Source organism: Symphalangus syndactylus, chromosome 4 (genome assembly GCF_028878055.3).
Source record: "Symphalangus syndactylus isolate Jambi chromosome 4, NHGRI_mSymSyn1-v2.1_pri, whole genome shotgun sequence".
In the NCBI taxonomy this organism is placed as follows: domain Eukaryota; kingdom Metazoa; phylum Chordata; class Mammalia; order Primates; family Hylobatidae; genus Symphalangus; species Symphalangus syndactylus.
Genome location: NC_072426.2, coordinates 61446336 through 61466280, shown reverse-complemented (window position 1 = coordinate 61466280; position 19945 = coordinate 61446336). Strand labels below are relative to the sequence as shown.

The 19945-nt window shown below is 39.2% G+C and overlaps 1 protein-coding gene across 21 annotated transcripts in view; it reads right to left on the bottom strand.

The window, feature by feature from the left end:
* Positions 1-19945, bottom strand: part of ZGRF1 (zinc finger GRF-type containing 1) — a 103027-nt gene that overhangs the window by 80846 nt on the left and 2236 nt on the right. For 20 of the 21 annotated variants that reach the window (XR_010120504.1, XM_063637982.1, XM_055274831.2 and 17 more), the window contains 5 exons: positions 18073-18159; positions 16836-16916; positions 8583-8642; positions 4787-4975; positions 2227-4474 (listed from right to left, as the gene is read on the bottom strand). Coding sequence is in view for 20 of the 21 variants with exons in the window: in XM_063637982.1 (XP_063494052.1) it covers positions 2227-4474; positions 4787-4975; positions 8583-8642; positions 16836-16916; positions 18073-18093 (2599 nt within the window). In the remaining variant the exon portion in view is untranslated. The remainder of the gene's footprint in view (positions 1-2226; positions 4475-4786; positions 4976-8582; positions 8643-16835; positions 16917-18072; positions 18160-19945) is intronic. The other variant, XM_063637971.1, reaches the window with a different exon arrangement.

Genomic DNA, 19945 nt, shown 5'->3' with positions numbered 1-19945 from the left:
TATTTTTTAGTGCAGATGGAGTTTCACCATGTTGGCCAGGCTGGTCTCGAACTCCTGACCTCAGGTGATCCGCCCGCCTCAGCCTCCCAAAGTGCTGGGATTACAGACGTGAGCCACCGTGCCAGGCCCCAGGATATATTTTTAAGTGAAAAATGCAAGGTGTTAAAGCATATGAATTTGGTATTTTATTGAATATGGGGAAATAGGAATTTCTATATGGAGATATTTATTTTTACAAAAAGAACCATAAGTATATTGGTTGCCTAGAGCAGGTGGGTAGGAATGGGACAGAAAGTACAGGAAAAGAATCTGAGTATGTTTCTATATAGCTTTGACTTTTCAACCCAGTTAATATTTTACATTGTCAGAAATAAAAATAAATTGGGCCAGGTGCAGTAGCTCATGCCTATAATCCCATCACTTTGCAGGGGCCAAGGCAGGCAGATCTCCTGAGGTCAGAAGTTTGAGACCAGCCTGGCCAACATGGCAAACCCCATCTCTACTAAAAATCAAAAAATTAGCAGGGTGTGGTGGTGCGTACCTGTAGTCTCTGCTACTCGAGAGGCTGAGGCAGGAGAATCACTTGAACCCAAGAGGCGGAGGTTGCAGTGAGCCAAGATCACACTACTGTACTCCAGCCCGTGCAACAGAGCAACGCTCCATCTCAAAAAGTAAAATCTATCAATCAATCAGTCAATAGGGATGGACAAAAATAGCCCTCACACAGACTATAAACAATGAACTTAACTCCATTTATATAAAATAACATAAATCATGCTAAGGAAAAAGTAACCCAATTTTTGAACTAGTATTCTAACTCTATACACGCAACAGAATATATTCTGAAAACAAAAACTGCAAAGGATTTGTGAACTTTATAAATTTATAAAGGTTTCTTACTAGCAGTAATATTGATATAACAATTTGGAAGCTATCTGGTATCGCAGATTTGAGAAGGTATACTGATACTGGGAGCCAGGATCCTGTCATATTGTGAGAGTATAGAAACACAATTATGGGGCTGGGTGCAGTGGCTCACGCCTGTAATCCTAGCACTTTGGGAGGCAGAGGCAGGTGGATCTCCTGAGATCAGGAGTTCAAGACCAACCTGGCCAACATGGTGAAACCCCATCTCTACTAAAAATACAAAAAAAAATTAGCTGTGCATGGTGGTGGGTGCCTGTAATTCCAGCTACTGGGGAGGCTGAGGCAGGAGAATCACTTGAACCCATGAGGCAGAGCTTGCAGTGAGCCAAGATCGCGCCACTGCACTCCAGCCTGGGAGACAGAGCGAAACTCTGTCTCAAAAAACAAAAAAAAAAGAAATACAATTATGGGCCAGTAGTGGTGGCTCACGCCTGTAATCCCAACACTTTGGGAGGCCGAGGTGGGTGGATCACGAGGTCAGGAGTTCAAGACCAGCCTGGCCAACATAGTGAAACCCCGTCTCTACTAAAAATACAAAACAATTAGCCGGGCATGGTGGTCGGCGCCTGTAATTCCAGCTACTCAGGAGACCGAGGCAGGAGAATCGCTTGAACCCAGGAGGTGGAGGTTGCAGTGAGCCAAGATCGCGCCATTGCACTCCAGCCTGGGCGACAAGAGTGAAACTGTCTTAAAAAAAAAAAAAAAGAAAGACACAATTATGGAACGGAGGAAAGAGGAAAAGAACTCTGTGGTATAGGACTGGAATTAGCAGTATCAATATGAACTCACTTTTTAAAAAAAATTATTCCCTAGTACCTGTCCAAAAATGAATAAGAATAGATTTAATTAGCTAAGCATGGTGGTGCATGCCTGTAAACCCAACTACTTGGAAGGCAAAGGCTGCAGTGAGTCACTCCAGCCTAGGTGACAGAGTGAGACTGTCTCCAAAAAAAAAAAAAAAATAGCTTGACATATACACACACATATGTACATATATATGAACATTTTTTGACATATATTCACTTAAATGTGCCAAGATATGCTTATATACACATAGTTTATGGAAGGATGTTCTAGAAGAAAACTGTAGCTAATTCTGAAGGGTAGACTAAGGGATGTGGTTGGATGGGAACTTTTCATTGCTACTATTCTCTATTAATATTGGTTTTACCAAGTACATGTATTACCTATTTAAACACTATGTAATTCTTTAATGTAGCACCCAGAGCTAATATCTTCTTTCTTTATAGCTCAAAGACCTATAAAGAAACCAATCCAAAATAGACATGCAATTCTAACCTTCAGGACTGCTATCTGGCTCATAGGTCTGTTGAGTTCCTTGCTGAAAGACAGTATTTTTCTTTTTCAATATTTCCAAGCTGTCTAAAGCAGTACTGTGTTCAGACAGTGACTTTAAAATAGAAATGGTATTTACTAATCCAGAAAGTTCTGAAGAATTTCTAGGATTCCAGTGTTGTTTGCCTTCTCTGGCAGTTTCAACCTCAACATGGTCAGGGGGTGGACTTCTGATCTTTCCCAAATCTTCAGGTTCAGATATATGTGCTTCTGTGTCTTTGGAAATAAGATGGTTTTTTCCCAGTGGGTAAAACAAAGAACTGGAAATGTGGGTATTTGATTTATCAAGTGCAATACATTCATAGTGATTCTGATTGGTATTTAATAGTTGGACACTGTTGTCACTACTAGAAGTTGAGGGTAAAACATGTTCATCATTTTTGTCTAAGTCACTTCCCAAAATAAAAGGCTGAGGTTGAGCATCTTCTGAAAATAGATCACTGTTTTCAGCAATCTGATTTTGATTATGAGGAATATGTAAATTCATGTTTATACCTTTAGATTTATTCGGGGGTAAAGCAAAATCATAGTTAATTCTGACTTCTTGAATAGGTTTATTAGCATCTTCTTTATTATCTATGTATACAGCATCAGTCCACTTGAAAGATTCAAAATTGCTCAATGTGTCACTATACTCCTCTATTTCTTTTCCCGTGTTTTCAGCTTTACAAATTCCCATGTCAAAACCCACATAAGTTTTATCACAAAACTGTGATGGCAGAGTCTCTTTAACAGGAAATGTCACTGTAGGTTTGTCACTAACAGATGTTAAGAATGGCAAATGTTCACCCTCAATCTCTTCACAGTTTGTATTCTCAGACCTCTTTTGAAAACATGAATTGCTATCATTAACCAAAATGTCCTTTACCCAACTCTCTGAATCCTGGGAAATTTTGTTGTTTTCCTGTGATTCCTCCTCAGTGTCACTGGTCTCAAAATTGTTCAGATTAAAAGTTACCTCCAAAAATGGTTGTGTTACATTACTCAGAGATTCATGAATACTATTAAGACTTTCATTATCCATTTTACTTTCAGAAATCATGTCTGTAATATCATCAGAGATCCTAGAATTATTACTAGATTCAATTTGGAGATGTTTCAGTTCTGGCAGAGATGACTCCGATTGTTCATACTCCTTTTCCGGTGTTCCACATGTATTTACCTCCTGAGCATTTTCTTTCATGAGAACTGATCCTTTAAAGTACCCCTTGTCATTTTGATTAAAAGGTATTTTATTATCTTCTTGAATGTCAGATTCTGATAATGTACCATCATTTCCTGCACTGCTACAAGTAACCCGTAAGCTACTGCTTTCATTGAATGAAGGAATTTCTAATTTTACTTCCTGATTCCAGGATTGATCATTACCAACTGACTTGTCTACATTATACTTTTTCCTCTCTTCAGCACATGTTTCAAAGAACTGTATATTTTTTTGTAATGAAAGGTCTTTCAAATTAGAATTTATATCATATTCCTGGGCCTTGGGTTTCCTTTCTGTATCATTCCCATCTACAGTAGAAGAATGTATAGGTGAACTCTGTGAGGATAAGTACATGGCCCACCGGCTTTTATTTCTCATGGTATTTTCTGATTGATGCTGGTAGTATAAATTTTCTGTGCTCTTCATCTCAGCACACTTTTCCTGTTGAATTAGGTACTTTGGTTTAGTAGCAATTTTTAAACTTCCTTGTGGTTGTTTTTGAGGAAAATGCTCTGTCATCTCAGAATTTAGTTCCTCACATGAACTAGATGATTCAGACTTCAGAAGAGCTAATATCTGTGCTTTGCTTCTGATGTTTTGTGAAACTCCTGAATAGTGAGATGCCAAACTATCTCTTTTCACAGGCTCATTGGTCAGTAAAGAGTCTGAAAGCTTATTTCCAGAATTGACAGGAGAGCAAAAATAATTTTCTTCACACAGCACTCCTGGGTTAATCTGGAAGGATGGAGAAAAAACTGAAGAAAAATCCATGGCGTTTCTCTCTCTGTTCTTGTAAGCCACAATGTTCTCAGGGTCTGCCAGTATATTATTTGTATCTTTCTTGCCAACAGTAGGAAACAAAGGAGGCATGCTGTAGAATGGAGAAAAAATAGTAGGGCCAGTTTTCTTAGCCTCATGTGATGCAGCTGATTCACCACTTTCCGTAATAACCATTTTCTTTGGAACCTGACGTGGTCCTTGAAAACCCTGAAAATATTAAAATAAATGTTAGCTGTACCATTACCCATTAAGAAAATGTGAAATGAACTGGCTAAGAAAAAAAAAAGGAAAAGGATTGTTTCTGGTTTGCCTAAGGTAAAGTAATAATTCAGATTTAAAGTTTGTTAAAGTACATTCATTTGCAATAAGATTTTTCAAAGTAAGGTTTATTTCCTTTCTACCTAAGTATACTATGAAGTGCCCTTTGAATGTCAGAGTACAGTAACTTCCAAATTCACTACTTTTTGAGACAATTTTATAAATATATTTTGATGTATTATTTTCCACAGCAAAACTTACAGTAAACTTCCTTTTTAAGCCAGAGGGCTGACATCCAAGAGATCGGCCAGAGGATATAAATGTCCTTGAATTTAAGTCTGGTGCTTCTTTATTGACATTCTGCTTAACAACACCTATGGCTCCAGCAACTTTAACTTCTTCAACTGTGATTAAGTATCGATCACTTTCTAAGTCATCTCCAGGTTTCACCTGAAAGAATAAATGTCAAAATAACATACATCTAATTATTTGATTAGCTATGTATGTATTCCAGGATGCTCACTAGCACTAAGACACAATGGGTGTTCAATAAATAGGTGTTGAACGAATAAATCAGTAATTAAAGTCTTCAATTATTTATTATTATGTACTCATTAACTATCAATAAGCACAAAAAAGGACAATATAATTTTAAAATTTCTCTAATTTGTTTATTCAACAACACATATTAGAGCTAGGTGTGGTAGCTCACACCTGTAATCGCAAGACTTTGGGAGACCAAGGCAAGAGGATTGATTGAGGCCAAGAGTATGAGACCAGCCTGGGCAAAATATTGAGATCCTGTCTCTACAAAAAATTTTTATTTTAAATTAGCACAGGCTGGATGGGATGGCTTATGCCTGTAATCCTAGCACTACGGACACCAAGAGAGGGGGATTGCTTGAAGCCAGGAGGTCAAGACCACCCTAGTCGACATAGCAAGACCCTGTCTCTACAAAAAACTTTTTAAAAAATCAGCCATGCATGGTGGCATGCACCTGTAGTCCCAGCTATTTGGGGGGATGAGGTGGGAGGATGATTTGAGACTAGGAGGTCAAGGCTGCAGTGAGCAGTTTTCACACCACTGCTCTCTAGCCTAGGTGACAGAGTGAGACCCTGTCTCAAAAAAAAAAAAAAAATTAGCCAGGCGTGGTGGCATGTTCCTATAGTCTCAGCTACTTGAAAGGCTGAGGTGGAAGGATCCCTTGAGCCCAGGAGTTTGAGGCTGTAGTAAGCTATGATCACACTACCATACTCCAACCTGGATGACAGAGTGAGACAATGTCTCTAAAAACAAAATTAAATTAGTAAATAAATATTACGTACTGGGGACCTATATAAGGCCCCTTGTTACATGCTAGGGATACAAAGACAAACAAGAAAAAAATGCCCCCTCTCAAGCAGTTCACTTAGAATCCATATAACTAAGTGTAACTTTTCAAAAATTAGAGTTATTGCCAACTATATATCTTTAAATGAATAAGATACTCATAATTATCATAAATTAAACATTATTATAAATCATTACAGTTGCTTAATCATATTCCAAAAATGCATTTTAATCATGTTAATGAGCAAATGTAGTACTTGCCACCACCTCTGACTGCAGCATAAAAATAAGATTATCGCCAGACGCAGGATTATGCAGACCTGTAATCCCAGCACTTTGGGAGGCCGAGGTGGGTGGATCACCTGAGGTTGGGAGTTTGAGACCAGCCTAAATAACACAGTGAAACCCCGTCTCTACTAAAAATACAAAACAAATTAGCTGGGTGTGGTGGCGCATGCCTGTAATCCCAGCCACTCGGGAGGCTGAGACAGGAGAATCACTTGAACCCGGGAGGCAGAGGTTGTGGTGAGGTGAGATCGCGCCATTGTACTCTAGCCTGGGCAACAAGAGCGAAACTCCATCTCAAAAAAAAAAAAAAAAAAAAATTATCAGCCGAATTTGAAAATACACAAAATCTGTATCAGATTAATATTTTACTAATGAAATGATTTTTTTTTTTTTTTGAGATGGAGTTTCGCTCTTGTTGCCCAGTCTGGAGTGCAATAGCGCGATCTCGGCTCACCGAACCTCCACCTCCCGGGTTCAAGCAGTTCTCCTACCTCAGCCTCCCGAGCAGGTGGGATTGCAGGCATGCACCACCACGTCCAGCTAATTTTTTGTATTTTTAGTAGAGAAGGGGTTTCTTCATGTTGGTCAGGCTGGTCTTGAACTCCTGACCTCAGGTGATCCACCCGCCTCGGCCTCCCAAAGTGCTAGGATTACAGGTGTGAGCCACCACGCCCGGCCTGAAATGATTTTTAAGATGAAATAATAGTAGTTACCACCAATCAGACCATATACTAAGATACTGATTCTCCTAGACCCTTTTAAAAATATATAAAAGTACCATAACCACTATTGATGTCATGTAAAATTTCAAAATGAATACTATGGCCAAAAATCAACATCATCATCATCACAGTATGCATTTTAACACATTTAGAATCACTGTACTAGGCCAGGTGCGGTGGCTCATGCCTGTAATCCCAGCACTTTTGGAGGCCAAGGCACGTGGATCACTTGAGGTCAGGAGTTCAAGACCAGCCTGGCCAACATGGTGAAACCCCATCTCTACTAAAAATACAAAAAATTAGCTGGGCATGGTGGCACATGCCTGTAATCTCAGCTACTCGGGAGGCTGAGGAAGGAGAATCGCTTGAACCCAGGAGGCAGAGGCTGCAGTGAGCCGAGATTATGCCACCACACTCCAGCCTGGGCAACAGAGGGAGACTCCATCTCAAAAAAAAAAAAAAAAAAAAGAATCACTGTACTACTAAAACTGCTAGGCACTTTACAGAAATTATTTCTAACCTTCAGACCGACCCTGTAAAATCTGTCTGTGATCTACATTTTACAGCAGAGAAGTTAGACATAGAGAGTTTAGGTGGGCCAGGAAGTATTTAGAACTGGGAAGTGAACCCAGAATGACCAACTTTAATACCCTAATTCTTCACTAAAATATGCCTTTAGTTCTCTTTCCATGCTTTTTCCTCTTTGAGAGGAAAAACACAAACTACGTATTTGAGAGAATATTTTATTTATGTATTTATTTTTAAGTTCAGGGGTACATGTGCAGGTTTGTTACATAAGTAAACCCGTGTCATGGCGGTTTATTATACAGATTATTTCATCACCCAAGTATTAAGTCTAGTACCCATTATTTTTCCTGATCCTCTTCCTCCTCCTACCCTCTCTCCGTCCTCCAGTAGGCCCCAGTGTCTGTTGTCCCCCTTTGTCCATGCGTTCTCATCATTTAGCTCCCACTTACATGTGAGAACATGTAATATTTGGTTTTCTGTGTTCCTGCATTAGTTTGCTAAGGATAATGACCTCTACCTCCATCCATATTCCTGCAAAAGAACATGATCTCATTCTTTTTTATGGCTGTATAATATTTCATGGTGTATTTGTATCTCATTTTCTTTATCCAGTCTATCACTGATAGGCATTTAGGCTGATTCCATGTCTTTGCTATTATGAATAGTGCTACAATGAACATATACACACGTGTCTTTATGGCAGAACAACTTATATTCCTTTGGGTATATACCCAGTTATAGTACTCCTGGATTGAATGGTAGTTCTGTTTTTAGGTGACAGAATATTATACTTAAATGAGAAGATGTCACAAAAAATTTCCCACAGTAGACCTCTGCCTATGAAAAAATCATGTAGTAGAATTAGACTCTAGAATCACCTCCTGGGATCAAATCTCAGCCTTCCTACCACTGTAACTCTATGAACATGAGCAAGTTACTTAACCTTTCTGCACTGCACTCCTAATCTATAAAAATCAGGTTGTTTTTTAGATTATAAAAAATCAGTTGTAGAGATTAAAGGAAACAATATCTAAAAGGTTTTAACACAAAGTCTAGCTATAATGTTCAACAAATACTAACTATAATTATTAGTATTAATATTATGACTACACTAACAATATTCATAAAGGAGGTATTTAAAGAGATTTTTAAATAATAACTTAAAAATAAGATAAACGCACTAAAATACCTCAAGGCATTTAAGAAACAGACTCTCCAAACATGCTCCTTTGTCATCAAATAAAATTGCCTGTATGAAAACAAAATAAATGTTAAAAAGGAACAACACAATTATGCTTTTCTTAAACTTCTTCAAGAGGAAATAAGTTATTGTTATATAAGTAATCATATAATGAAAGGATTACATTTGTTGAACTTGGATTTGAAAATGCATCTATTTTGAATGTTTACTATGCATCAGTCTGTATAAGAGAGTAAAGACATTCATAAAAGAAATTCGGGCAACCCGCTCGGGTCCCCTTCCATGCTGTGGAAGCTTTGTTCTTTTGCTCTTTGCAATAAATCTTGCTGCTGCTCAAAAAAAAAAAAAAAAAAAGAAATTCAAGAACTTAATTCCTACCAGGAGGATATTAGAATGAAACTGGGAAGAGGCTGGGCATGGTGGCTCACGCCTGTAATCCCAACACTTTGGGAGGCCGAAGCAGGTGGATCACCTGAGGTCAGGAGTTCCAGACCAGCCTGACCAACATGGCAAAACCCCGTCACTACTAAAAATACAAGCTGAGGCAGGAGAATTGCTTGAACCCAGGTGACAGGGGTTGCAGTGAGCCGAGATCGCGCCACTGCATTCCAGCCTAGGCAACACAGCGAGACTCCATCTCAATTAAAAAAAAAAAAAAATTGGGAAGAAATTATAACTGAAACACATTAAAGGGGACAAACAGGAGACAAGATCATTTTAAGAGATTATTGCAATGGGATGGTATACAGGATGGAGATGATCAGCACTTAAAATAAGATATTGACATTCGGGAGGATAAGACAATTATTTATGAGGTATAATGAATAAAACTTGTTAAATATGAAGGATAAGGGGAGAAAAAAGGATGCCAAGGTGATTACCATTTTCTAGCTTTTCCCTTACATCTGTAGCCCTTTTTCATAGCAATTTTTCCACTAGCCCCTTTAATATTGGTGTTTCCATCAGTTTGGAAAACAGTTTGGCAATTCCTTGAAAGATTAAACATAAAGTTCCCACATGACCCAGCAATTCCACTCCTAGATATATACCCAAGAGAAATAAAAACATATGTCTATACAAAAACTTGCACATTAATGCTCACAGCAGCATTATTCATAATAGCCAAAAACTTGAAGTAACCCAAATGTATATCAACATATATCTGTATTATGAATGGATAAATAAAACATGACATATTGGGCTCGGTACACGGCTCGTGGTGTAATCCCAGCTACTCCAGGTACTCTGCAGGCTGAGACGCAAGGATTATCTGAGACTAGAAGTTCAAGATCGATCCAGGGAACGAAGTAAGACTCTATCTCTAAAAAATTTTTGTTATTAGCCAGACATGCTGGTGCAAGCCTAAGTAGTCACAACTACTTCGGAAGCTAAGGCGGAAGGATTGTTTGAGCCTAAGAGTTTGAGGCTACAGTGAACTATGATTGCACCACTGCGATCCAGCCTGGGCGACACAGCAAGACCCTGTCTATTTAAAAAAAGAAAATCATGCCAGGCACGGTGGCTCACACCTGTAATCCCAGCACTTTGGGAGGCTGAGGCGGGCAGATCACCTGAGGTCAGGAGTTTGAGACCAGCTTGACCAACACAGAGAAACCCCGTCTCTACTAAAAATACAAAATTAGCCAGCCTTGGTTGCACATGCCTGTAATCCCAGCTACTCAGGAGGCTGAGGCAGGAGAATCACTTGAACCGGGGAGGTGGATGTTGTGGTGAGCTGAGATCACGCCATTGCACTCCAGCCTGGGCAACAAGAGTGAAACTCCGTCTCAAAAAAAAAGTTATATGGCAATAAAAAATAAAATATATATGAAGATACATGCTTCAACATGGAATAACCCTGAAAATATTATGCTAAATAAGACTTACTCACAAAAGACTACTTATTATATAATTTCATTGATGAAAAATGTCCAGAATAGGTAAATCTATAGAGACAGTAAGTAGATTTGTGTTTGCGTAGGGCTGGGGGCTGTGTACTGAGTAGTAACTGCCAATGAGTATGAGATTTCTTTTGGTGGTGACAAAAATATGCCAAATTTAAATTGTGATAATGGTTGCAAAACTGTGAAAATACTAAAAATCACTGAATGGGTGAATCGAAAAGTGTGTGAAGTGTGAATTATATCTCAATGAAGCTGTTAAAAAAATGGTATTCTTGTCCCTCTATTCTTTTAATTTGATACACCCTCCCTGAGCACTATCATCCATATAAATCAGATCATGCTATGCTCCTGCTCAAATCATTCCCATTTCTCTACAGCTCCTAAGAATAACAAAAGTTCTTTCCATAGCCAGTGAGGCTTATATAATCCCCTTTATCTCCATTCTCGCCCTTGCTCACTCCGTTCCAACCACACTAATGTCCTTGTTATTGCCTTTCACTAGACATACATATGCATTTAATTTAGTGGTCTGTCTCCTCCATGTTATTTCCACGAAGTCAGGGATTTATTTGTTTTGCTCCCTGCTGTATTTCTTAGAACAGTGTGTAACTCACTCAGATGCTCAAAAAATATTTGTTGAACAAATGAATCCACTCCAATAGTTTCAAATACCATCTAAAAGCCAAGGACTTCCAATCTATACTAGTAGTCAGGAACTCCTTCCAGAGGTCTGGGTCTCTACAGCTAATTACATGAGTGTTTCTATGATACTTCAAATTTATTTATTTATTTTATTTTAATTTTTTTTTCTTTTCTTGAGACTGAGTCTTGCTCTATCGCCCAAGCTAGAGTGCAGTGGCATGATCTCAGATCACTGCAACCTCCACCTCCCAGATTCAAGCGATTCTCAGGCCTCAATCTCTTGAGTAGCTGGAATTACAGGCACCCGCTACCATGCCAGGCTAATTTTTATATTTTTAGTAGAGACGGGGTTTCACCACGTTAACCAGGCTGGCCTGGTCTCAAACTCCTGACCTCAAGAGATCTGCCCACTTCGGCCTCCCAAAGTACTAGGATTACAGGCATGAGCCACTGCACCCAGCCTCAAATTTACTATGTTCAGAATGGAACTAAAAATCTTGATTGTTTCCATTCACTTATTTTTCTTTTTGAAATATTTCATTTTGGGAAATAAATACACAAACCTAAAAGTCATTCTGGATCCTCCTCTCACCTTCTATATCCAAGATCTAAGAGGCTATGCTTTCATAATTTCTCTATAATCATTCTTTTTCTCTATTGCCATTGCTAATGCCTGCTTGGTCAGACCTCCATTACTTTTTGTCTAGATTATTCTACAGCCTCTACTATAAGTCTCTGAAATCCAATCTTTCATCCTACACAACTTTTACACTGCTGCCAAACCAATCTTTCTAAAATACAAATATGGCTGGGCACGGTGGCTCACGTCTGTAATCCCAGCACTTTAAGTGGCCGAGGCAGGTGGATCATCTGAGGTCGGGAGTTTGAGACCAACCTGGCCAACATGATGAAATTTGTCTCTACTAAAAATACAAAAATTAGCCAGGTGTGGTGGCACATGCTTGTAATCCCAGCTACTCAGGAGGCTGAGGCCCAAGAATCACTTGTGCCCAGGAGGCAGAGGCTGTAGTGAGCCAAGATTGTGCCACTGCACTCCAGCCTGGGTGACAGAGCAAGACTTCGTCTCAAAAAAATAAAATAAAATACAAATATGATATGTCACTCTTCTTCTCATAATTCTTCATTAGCTCCTAGGGCTCAGCATACAAAATTCTTCATGACATGGTTCCTGTCTACCACTTTAGCTTTATACTGCATCATTTCCCAATATGGGGCCTTCATTTCAGCTATATTTAAATGCTTATAGTTTCCCACATTTCGTATCATTTCATACATTCATGTTGTTGGGACTAGGATACAATCTTCAGCTCCCTTCCCCCTAACTTGGCAATTTTGTTTACAAAACAGAACAAAAAATATATATATATGCTTCATCTGGAAAGACTTCTCTGAACCAGAGACAGATCTAAATGTCTCTACCTTGTAATCTCATAGAATCCTAAACAAACATATTATGATCCTTATGCCCTTAGTCAAAAATTAGATAAAAGTCCCTTGAAGACAAGAATTATAATAACAAACTACCATTCATTGTGTGCTCAGGATGTGGCAGGTACTTTGTTAAGGTCTTTACGTGTTTCTTATTTTAATCCTTAAGACAACTTTATGAAGCATCATTTTCCCCATTTTACAAAGAAAGAACAGAGGCACTGAGAGTACTCCCCCAAAATTATACATCTAATAAGCAAAGAGCCAGAATTGAAACTGAGGTCTACTTGACATTTGATGCTAACTGCTCTTCTACTCTGCATCCACCTATCTTATTTGACTTTTCCCACTGTCTACCAGTAATGTTTGTTGGTTGATGACTTATTCAGTGGAAGATGAATAACTTTGACAGAATTTAGATAGAGAAAAGGCATAACTAGCAAGAGAAGAATATAAGCAATAGCCTGCATCTAAGATTGAGGGCGTTATTTAGGAAACAATGAGATAATTAACTTGCCTGGAACACAGAAACTTTCAGGGACTAACTTGAATTTATCTTGTTTTCCTATAACCTACTTGTGTGAGATATATAATGGGCACTCAACAAATGTATGCTACAGTTGAAGATAAAGTTGGATAATAGCACTAGCATGACCATAATAATTTGGAACCAGAAGACAACACAAAGGATATGCAGAATCCAATCAGATGGCTTTTAAATATCTACAAGATTTTAAAGACACTGGATCTAAAGAAAAAGTCAGAATATAAAAGAAAAAGTTATATAGAATAGCATCAGACACTGAATGAATTAGTTTACGTATTTAAAAAAACATATGGATATGCAAAGACCTGAATATTCATCTATTTAAATTAGAAGAATTAATCACATGACTTGAACATAGCGGTACCAACTATGAGACCACCACCTTTAAAGAGCATAGAATTGGAGATCCTGTTGTTACTACAATTAAACACAAGGTTCGACACGTCCCTTGGTGATGGTGTTCAAGTTATCCTGATTATCTATAGCCCTGGGTCTCAAATTTCAATCTCAAATCTTATTGGCAGCCTCAGTTCATTGATATGATAACTCCAGTTTACTTGGGTAACAAGTTTTTTACTCAACGTGAAAGTACCTTGTAACTCCTGAAACATTTAGAACTGGATATAGACATAACGAAGTAATTCAAACCAAAAATATCAATACTTTTGAATTATGATCATGAATAGATTTTAGTTATTGGCCAATTTGACATTAGGTAATCTGATATTTAAAATATTTGAGCCAGGCACGGTGGCTTATGCCTGTAATCCCAATACTTTGGGAGGCCAAGGCGGGCAGATGGCTTCAGCTCAGGAGTCTGAGACCAGCCTGGCCAACATGGTGAAACCCTGTCTCTACAAAAAATGTAAAAATTGCCAGGTGAGGTGGTGTGTGCCTGTGGTTCCAGCTACTTGGGATGCTGAGGTGGGAGGATCACTTGAGCCTAGGAGGTGGAGGTTGCAGAGAGCAGAGATTGCACCACTGCACTCCAGCCTGAGTGACAGCGTTAGTTCTGTCTCAAAAGACAAACAAACAAAAAAAAACTAATAAAATAAGTGTGTTATTTTTAATTTTAAAAAGCTACTTTTGCCGGGCACAGTGGCTCACACCTGTAATACCAGCACTTTAGGAGGCTGAGGTGGGCGGATCACTTGAGGTCAGGAGTTCGAGACCAGCCTGGCCAACATGGTGAAACCCCATCTCTACTAAAAACACAAAAATTAGCCGGGCATGGTGGTGGGCGCTTGTAATCCCAGCTACTCAGGAGGCTGAGGCAGGATAATCACTTGAACCTTGGATGCAGAGGTTGTAGTGAGCCAAGACTGTGCCACTGCACTCCAGCCTGGGCAACAGAGCAAGACTCTGTCTAAAAAAAGAAAAAAAAAAAAGCACTTAGTTTTTTCAACTTAAGTTGCTTGAACATTAAGCTAAAACCCTACAGAAAGTAACTGTTTAACTTAACTAGGTTTACAAATTTAATAAGATTACATAAATTGAACTTGAAGGCTTAAGGCAAAATTTAAAAAATTTGCTGTTTTAACAAATTAAATATTAAGAAATAGTAGGGCCAGGTGCAGTGTCTCAGGCCAGGCGCAGTGGCTCACGCCTGTAATCCCAGCACTTTGGGAAGCTGAGGCGGGTGGATAACCTAAGCTCGGGAGTTCGAGACCGGCCAGACCAACATGGAGAAACCCCCATCTCTACTAAAAACACAAAATTAGCCAGGTGTAGTGGCACATGCCTATAATCCCAGCTACTTGGGAGGCTGAGGCAGGAGAATCACTTGAACTTGGGAGGTGGTGGTGGAGGTGGAGGTTGAGGTGAGCCGAGATTGCACCATTGCACTCCAGCCTGGGCAACAAGAGCAAAACTCAATCTCAAAAACAAAACAAAACAAAAAAAAAGAAATAGTAGATAGCTTTTTCTCTACTAAAAAGCTTCCCTCAGTGATAACGTCACAATGACAGATAAGTAAAATAAGAACAGAATATGGGCCAGGCACAGTGGCTCACACCTGTAAATCCCAGCACTTTGGGAGGCCTAGGCAGGTGGATTACCTGAAGTCAGGAGTTCAAGACCAGCCTGACCAACATGGTGAAACTCTGTGTCTATTAAAAATACAAAAAGTAGCTGAGCATGGTTGCAAGTGCCTGTAATCTCAACTACTCAGGAGGCTGAGGCAGGAGAATCACCTGACCCTGGGAGGCAGAGGCTTCAGTGAGCCGAGATCGCGCCACTGCACCCTAGCCTGGGTGACAAGAGCAAAAATCCATCTCAAAAAAAAAAAAAAAAACAGAATATGGTTATCTTTAATTGCTAGACTGAGGAGTAGGGGCTTCATTCAGGAGGCCACAGACATTGTCAATGTGTCCTATATAAAATTAGTGACTCAACTGTAATAAAGTTCTTTTTTAAAATTAGTAATATTTGGATCACCTGAGGTCAGGAGTTCAAGACCAGCCTGACCAACATGGCAAAACCCCATCTCTACTAAAAATACAAAAAATTAGCCGGGCGTAGAGGTGGCACCTGTAGTCCCAGCTACTTGGGGGACTGAGGCAGAACTGCTTGAACGTGGGAGGCGGAGGCTGCAGTGAGCCGAGATCATGCCACTGTACTCCAACCTGGGCAACAGAGTGAGATTCTGGCAAAAAAAAAAAAAAAAAAAAAAGAGACACAGTAGAATGGAGAATGGTTAGGACATGGGCCCTGGGGACAAAAAGCCTAGGTTCATATGTGGCTTCTCCACCTTCCAGCTTTGATCCTTGGGCAAGCTACTCCATCTCTCTGTACCCCAGTTTCATCTTTGGTAAAATAAATATTAAAAGAATACCTAACTAGTAGGAGAGTTATGCAGACTAAGTAAGTTGATACTTTTAAAGCATTATGCCTAGCATATAATAAGCAGTTTATAACTTTTTTAAAACTTTTTTATTTACTTTTATTTTTTTTGTAGAGACAGAGTCTTGCTTTGCTGCCCAGGCTGGTCTAGAACTCCAGGTTTCAAGCAATCTTCCTGCCTCAGCCTCCCAACGTGGTGGGATTACAGGTATGAGCCATGATGCCTGGCCTTAGCATTTATGTTAGGAGCATTCCAATTCCACTCTTGGAGTTATTTTAAAAACACACAAAAAATTATTATTAACAATAGTCACTTAGCCGGGAGCAGTGGCTCACTCTTGTAATCCCAGAACTTTGGGAGGCTGAGGCAGGCAGATCACCTGAGGTCAGGAGTTCGAGACCAGCCTGGGCAACATGGTGAAACGCCGTCTCTACTAAAAATACAAAAAAATTAGTCAGGCGTGGTGTCGGGTACATGTAGTCCCAGCTACTTGGGAGGCTGAGGCAGGAGAATCGTTTGAACCCGGGGGGCAGAGTTTGCAGTGAGCCGAGATCGTGCCACTGCACTCCAGTCTGGATGACAGAGTAAGACTCTGTCTCAAAAAAAATAAAAATAAATAACAATAGTTACTGTACTGTGCTACTGGATAACAGATCTTATTCATTCTATCTATTAATGAACTATTTTTATAACGCACAAATTAACCACTGTGATATGGGGATCAATTGAAAATCTGTTTTCATATCATTTCAGTGTATGGTTATATCTGACATTTTATCATGTACGGTTTTTTAAATATTCAATCAAAAATCGAGAACCTTGCTCTTGCACCCTGTAGTCAACTGCTTTGTACTCACTTTGTTTCCTAAGTGAGTGATCTTCAGAATTCCATCTTGCCACACTTTTGACTTCTTCATCTTTTGATGAGTATATAGGACCTTATTTCCAAAAATACGAAAGAAATGGTTTCCATTTATATATATTCAATGTTACATATTTTATATATCCTTCCTACATACAAAATATATTTAATGCACCTTTCATCAAAAAAAGGCACATACACCCATATCAATTTTTTAAATTTTAAAAACAAAAGCACAGATAGCATAACAATAACATTAAACATTAATTAAATGAAATAAAAAAGGGAAGGAAAGGAGAGAGAGAAGGAGAGGGAGGGAATAGGGGAGGAAATGGCAGGGGAAGGAAGAAAGGAGAGGAGAAATCCAAGGAAGAAACAAAAAAGATACATGAGCATTGAAAGTAATTTGAGCTCCCTAGTCATCAGTGGGAAGGGAAAAAAATTACTGGATTACACAGTACTAATAATCTGTGCAGTTCTCAAAGTTTGGTCCAGAGACTCCTGGAGGTCTCCAAGACCTTTACAAGTATCTGTGAGATCAAAACTATTTTCATGATGCTGTCTTTTCATCCTCACTCCTTCAGGGGTGCAGAATGAAGTTTCCCAGGATTATGTATATGCAATATTGTAAGATTCAATTGCAACCTGAATGTAGAAGAAACAAATATGAGAATCCAGTTGTCTTCCATTAAGCCAAATCATAAATACTTTTTACATTTCTGCTTTAACTTCAGTATGAAAAACATCAATAGACGTAAGACCCTATATACACAAGTTAGTTGGGGTCAATAATTTTCTAAAGTGTTAAAGAGTCCCGAGACCAAATAGTGTGAGAACCGCTGATCTATACAGAAGAGGCGTGCCAGTTCTTCAAGAGAAAGAAATTGTTTCCCGGTTTCACACTTTCAAAGATTATGTTACAAAGGACTTTGTCTAATACCTGATCTTAGCCAAAAGGCTGAAAAGTGATGATTTTGTGTAACAAATATGAATAGTAGGTAACAGATAGGGTTACCAGATAAAATACTGTGCAATATTTGGGATCCTAATGCTAAAAAAGGTATGCATTGTTTATTCGAAATTCAAATTTAACTGAGTAGCCTGTTTTTTGTTTTGTTTTTGCTAAATCTGGCAACACAGCAAGACGTTTGTGAAATGCCTTTAAAAGAAAGAAGGAAGAAAGGGAGAGAGGAAGGGAATTTCACCAAATTGTGAAAAATGGTAAAACTTACAATAAATTCTTGGCTTTCCATTATTTCTTCTGAAGTTATAAACCAGCCGGGTCCAGAAAATAGGAAATATTCAACTATTTATACCACCTAAAATTAAAAATGACATAAAATTTCAACCCTGATTTTTAAAAAATATCAAATATAATTTTTCTCAATAAACTCCCGACCACAGACATGAATCAAAGAGTTCCAACACTGCCTAACTACCAAGGGAAACAGAGGTGTAACCGTCACTGAGGACACAGTAAAAGTGATACTATGCTGTGAAACAAGAATTTTTTCACAAGCAAAGAAAAAACTAAGTAAAACACATAAACTAATTTGCAGTCTGCAAACATTTTTCCAGATGCATAATATGTATCAGAAAACACAAATTTGTCCTCCACATGTTTGGTTCCCTATAGCGCAAATTCAATTTTTAAAGTTTTCTGAATTGCTACAGTCACCACAAGATGGCCCCCCGTGTTTTAAATTTTTCCTTTCATCTCTTAGCATCAATACACCACAGTATCTAGGACCAATTATATAGTACCTCTGCAAGGAAAAATCTTTCCAACACTGATGCAACAGTTACTGTAGTTGTTATGCTATTGAATAAAACTGTTTTTGTGGGCAAATTTGGAAATCTAAAATCACTGATGGTGATCAGTGAAGAAGTAAACAGAAATGCCAAAGAAACATACTTTCTTTTTTTTCCCCTAAGGTGGTTCTAAAGATGTGACCCCTGGACCAACAGCATCATCTGGGAACTAGTAAGAAATGATCTATTAACTCAGAAAGTCTGGGGTTGGGGGCCCAGCAGTCTGTGTTTTAAGAAGCCCTCCAAATGATGCTGATGGACACTCAAGTTTGAGAATACAGACCTAAAAGACCTAGAAGGATTCAATAAAGCTGTAATTTGTGATTTGAGTTCAGTCCCTCTTTTACAGATATAAAATATGCCACTTACATATTATTTATAAGTTACATATATTTATTCAGTACTTACTATTGTGCCAGATATTACGCTAAAGTATTTAAATGGAAACTCTATCCTCCATCTCAAGGAATTTCAGTATGGCGGGGTGATAAACAGTAATTTTAATAAAATAAGGCAGGAATAAGCACAGGAGGGGCACCCAGCTTGGTGTGGATCATCAAACAAGGCTTCTTCAAGGAAGTAAAGTCTAAGCTGTAAGCTGAAATAACTATTAGTCAAGGGAAGGCCAGTGAAGGTCTTCCCAAACAAGAACTGCAGGCCAGGCACGTTGGCTCCCAGCACCTGTCATCCCAGCACTTTGGGAGGCCGAGACAGGCAGATCACCTGAGGTCAGGAGTTCGAAACCAGCCTGGCCAACATGGTGAAATCCCCGTCTCTACTAAAAATACAAAATTAGCCAGGTGTGGTGGTGCGTGCCTATAATCCCAGCTACTTGGGAGGCTGAGGCAGAAGAATCACTTGAACCCAGGAGGCGGAGGCTGCAGTGAGCCGAGATCATGCCACTGCACTCCAGCCTGGGCGACAAGAGCAAAACTCAGTCTCAAAAAAAAAAATAAAAGGGCGGGGCGGGCGGGGTGGTGAAGTGCAAGAAAGTGACTGGCATCTTCCCTTGACTAATCAAGGTGATCTGGAGAAACAATAGGTAAGGGATATGCAAATGAGATATGCATACTTGCTTCCTGACACAGGTCACAGGACAGAAACCAAACCTACAGAAGGATTGCCTTTCAGAAATACAACTCCTGGCCAGGTGTGGTGACTCACGCCTGTAATCCCAGCAATTTGGGAGGCTATGGCGGGTGGATCATGAGGTCAAGCGCTTGAGACCAGCCTGGCCAACATGGTGAAACCCCGTCTCTACTAAAAATACAAAAATTAGCTGGGCATGCTGGC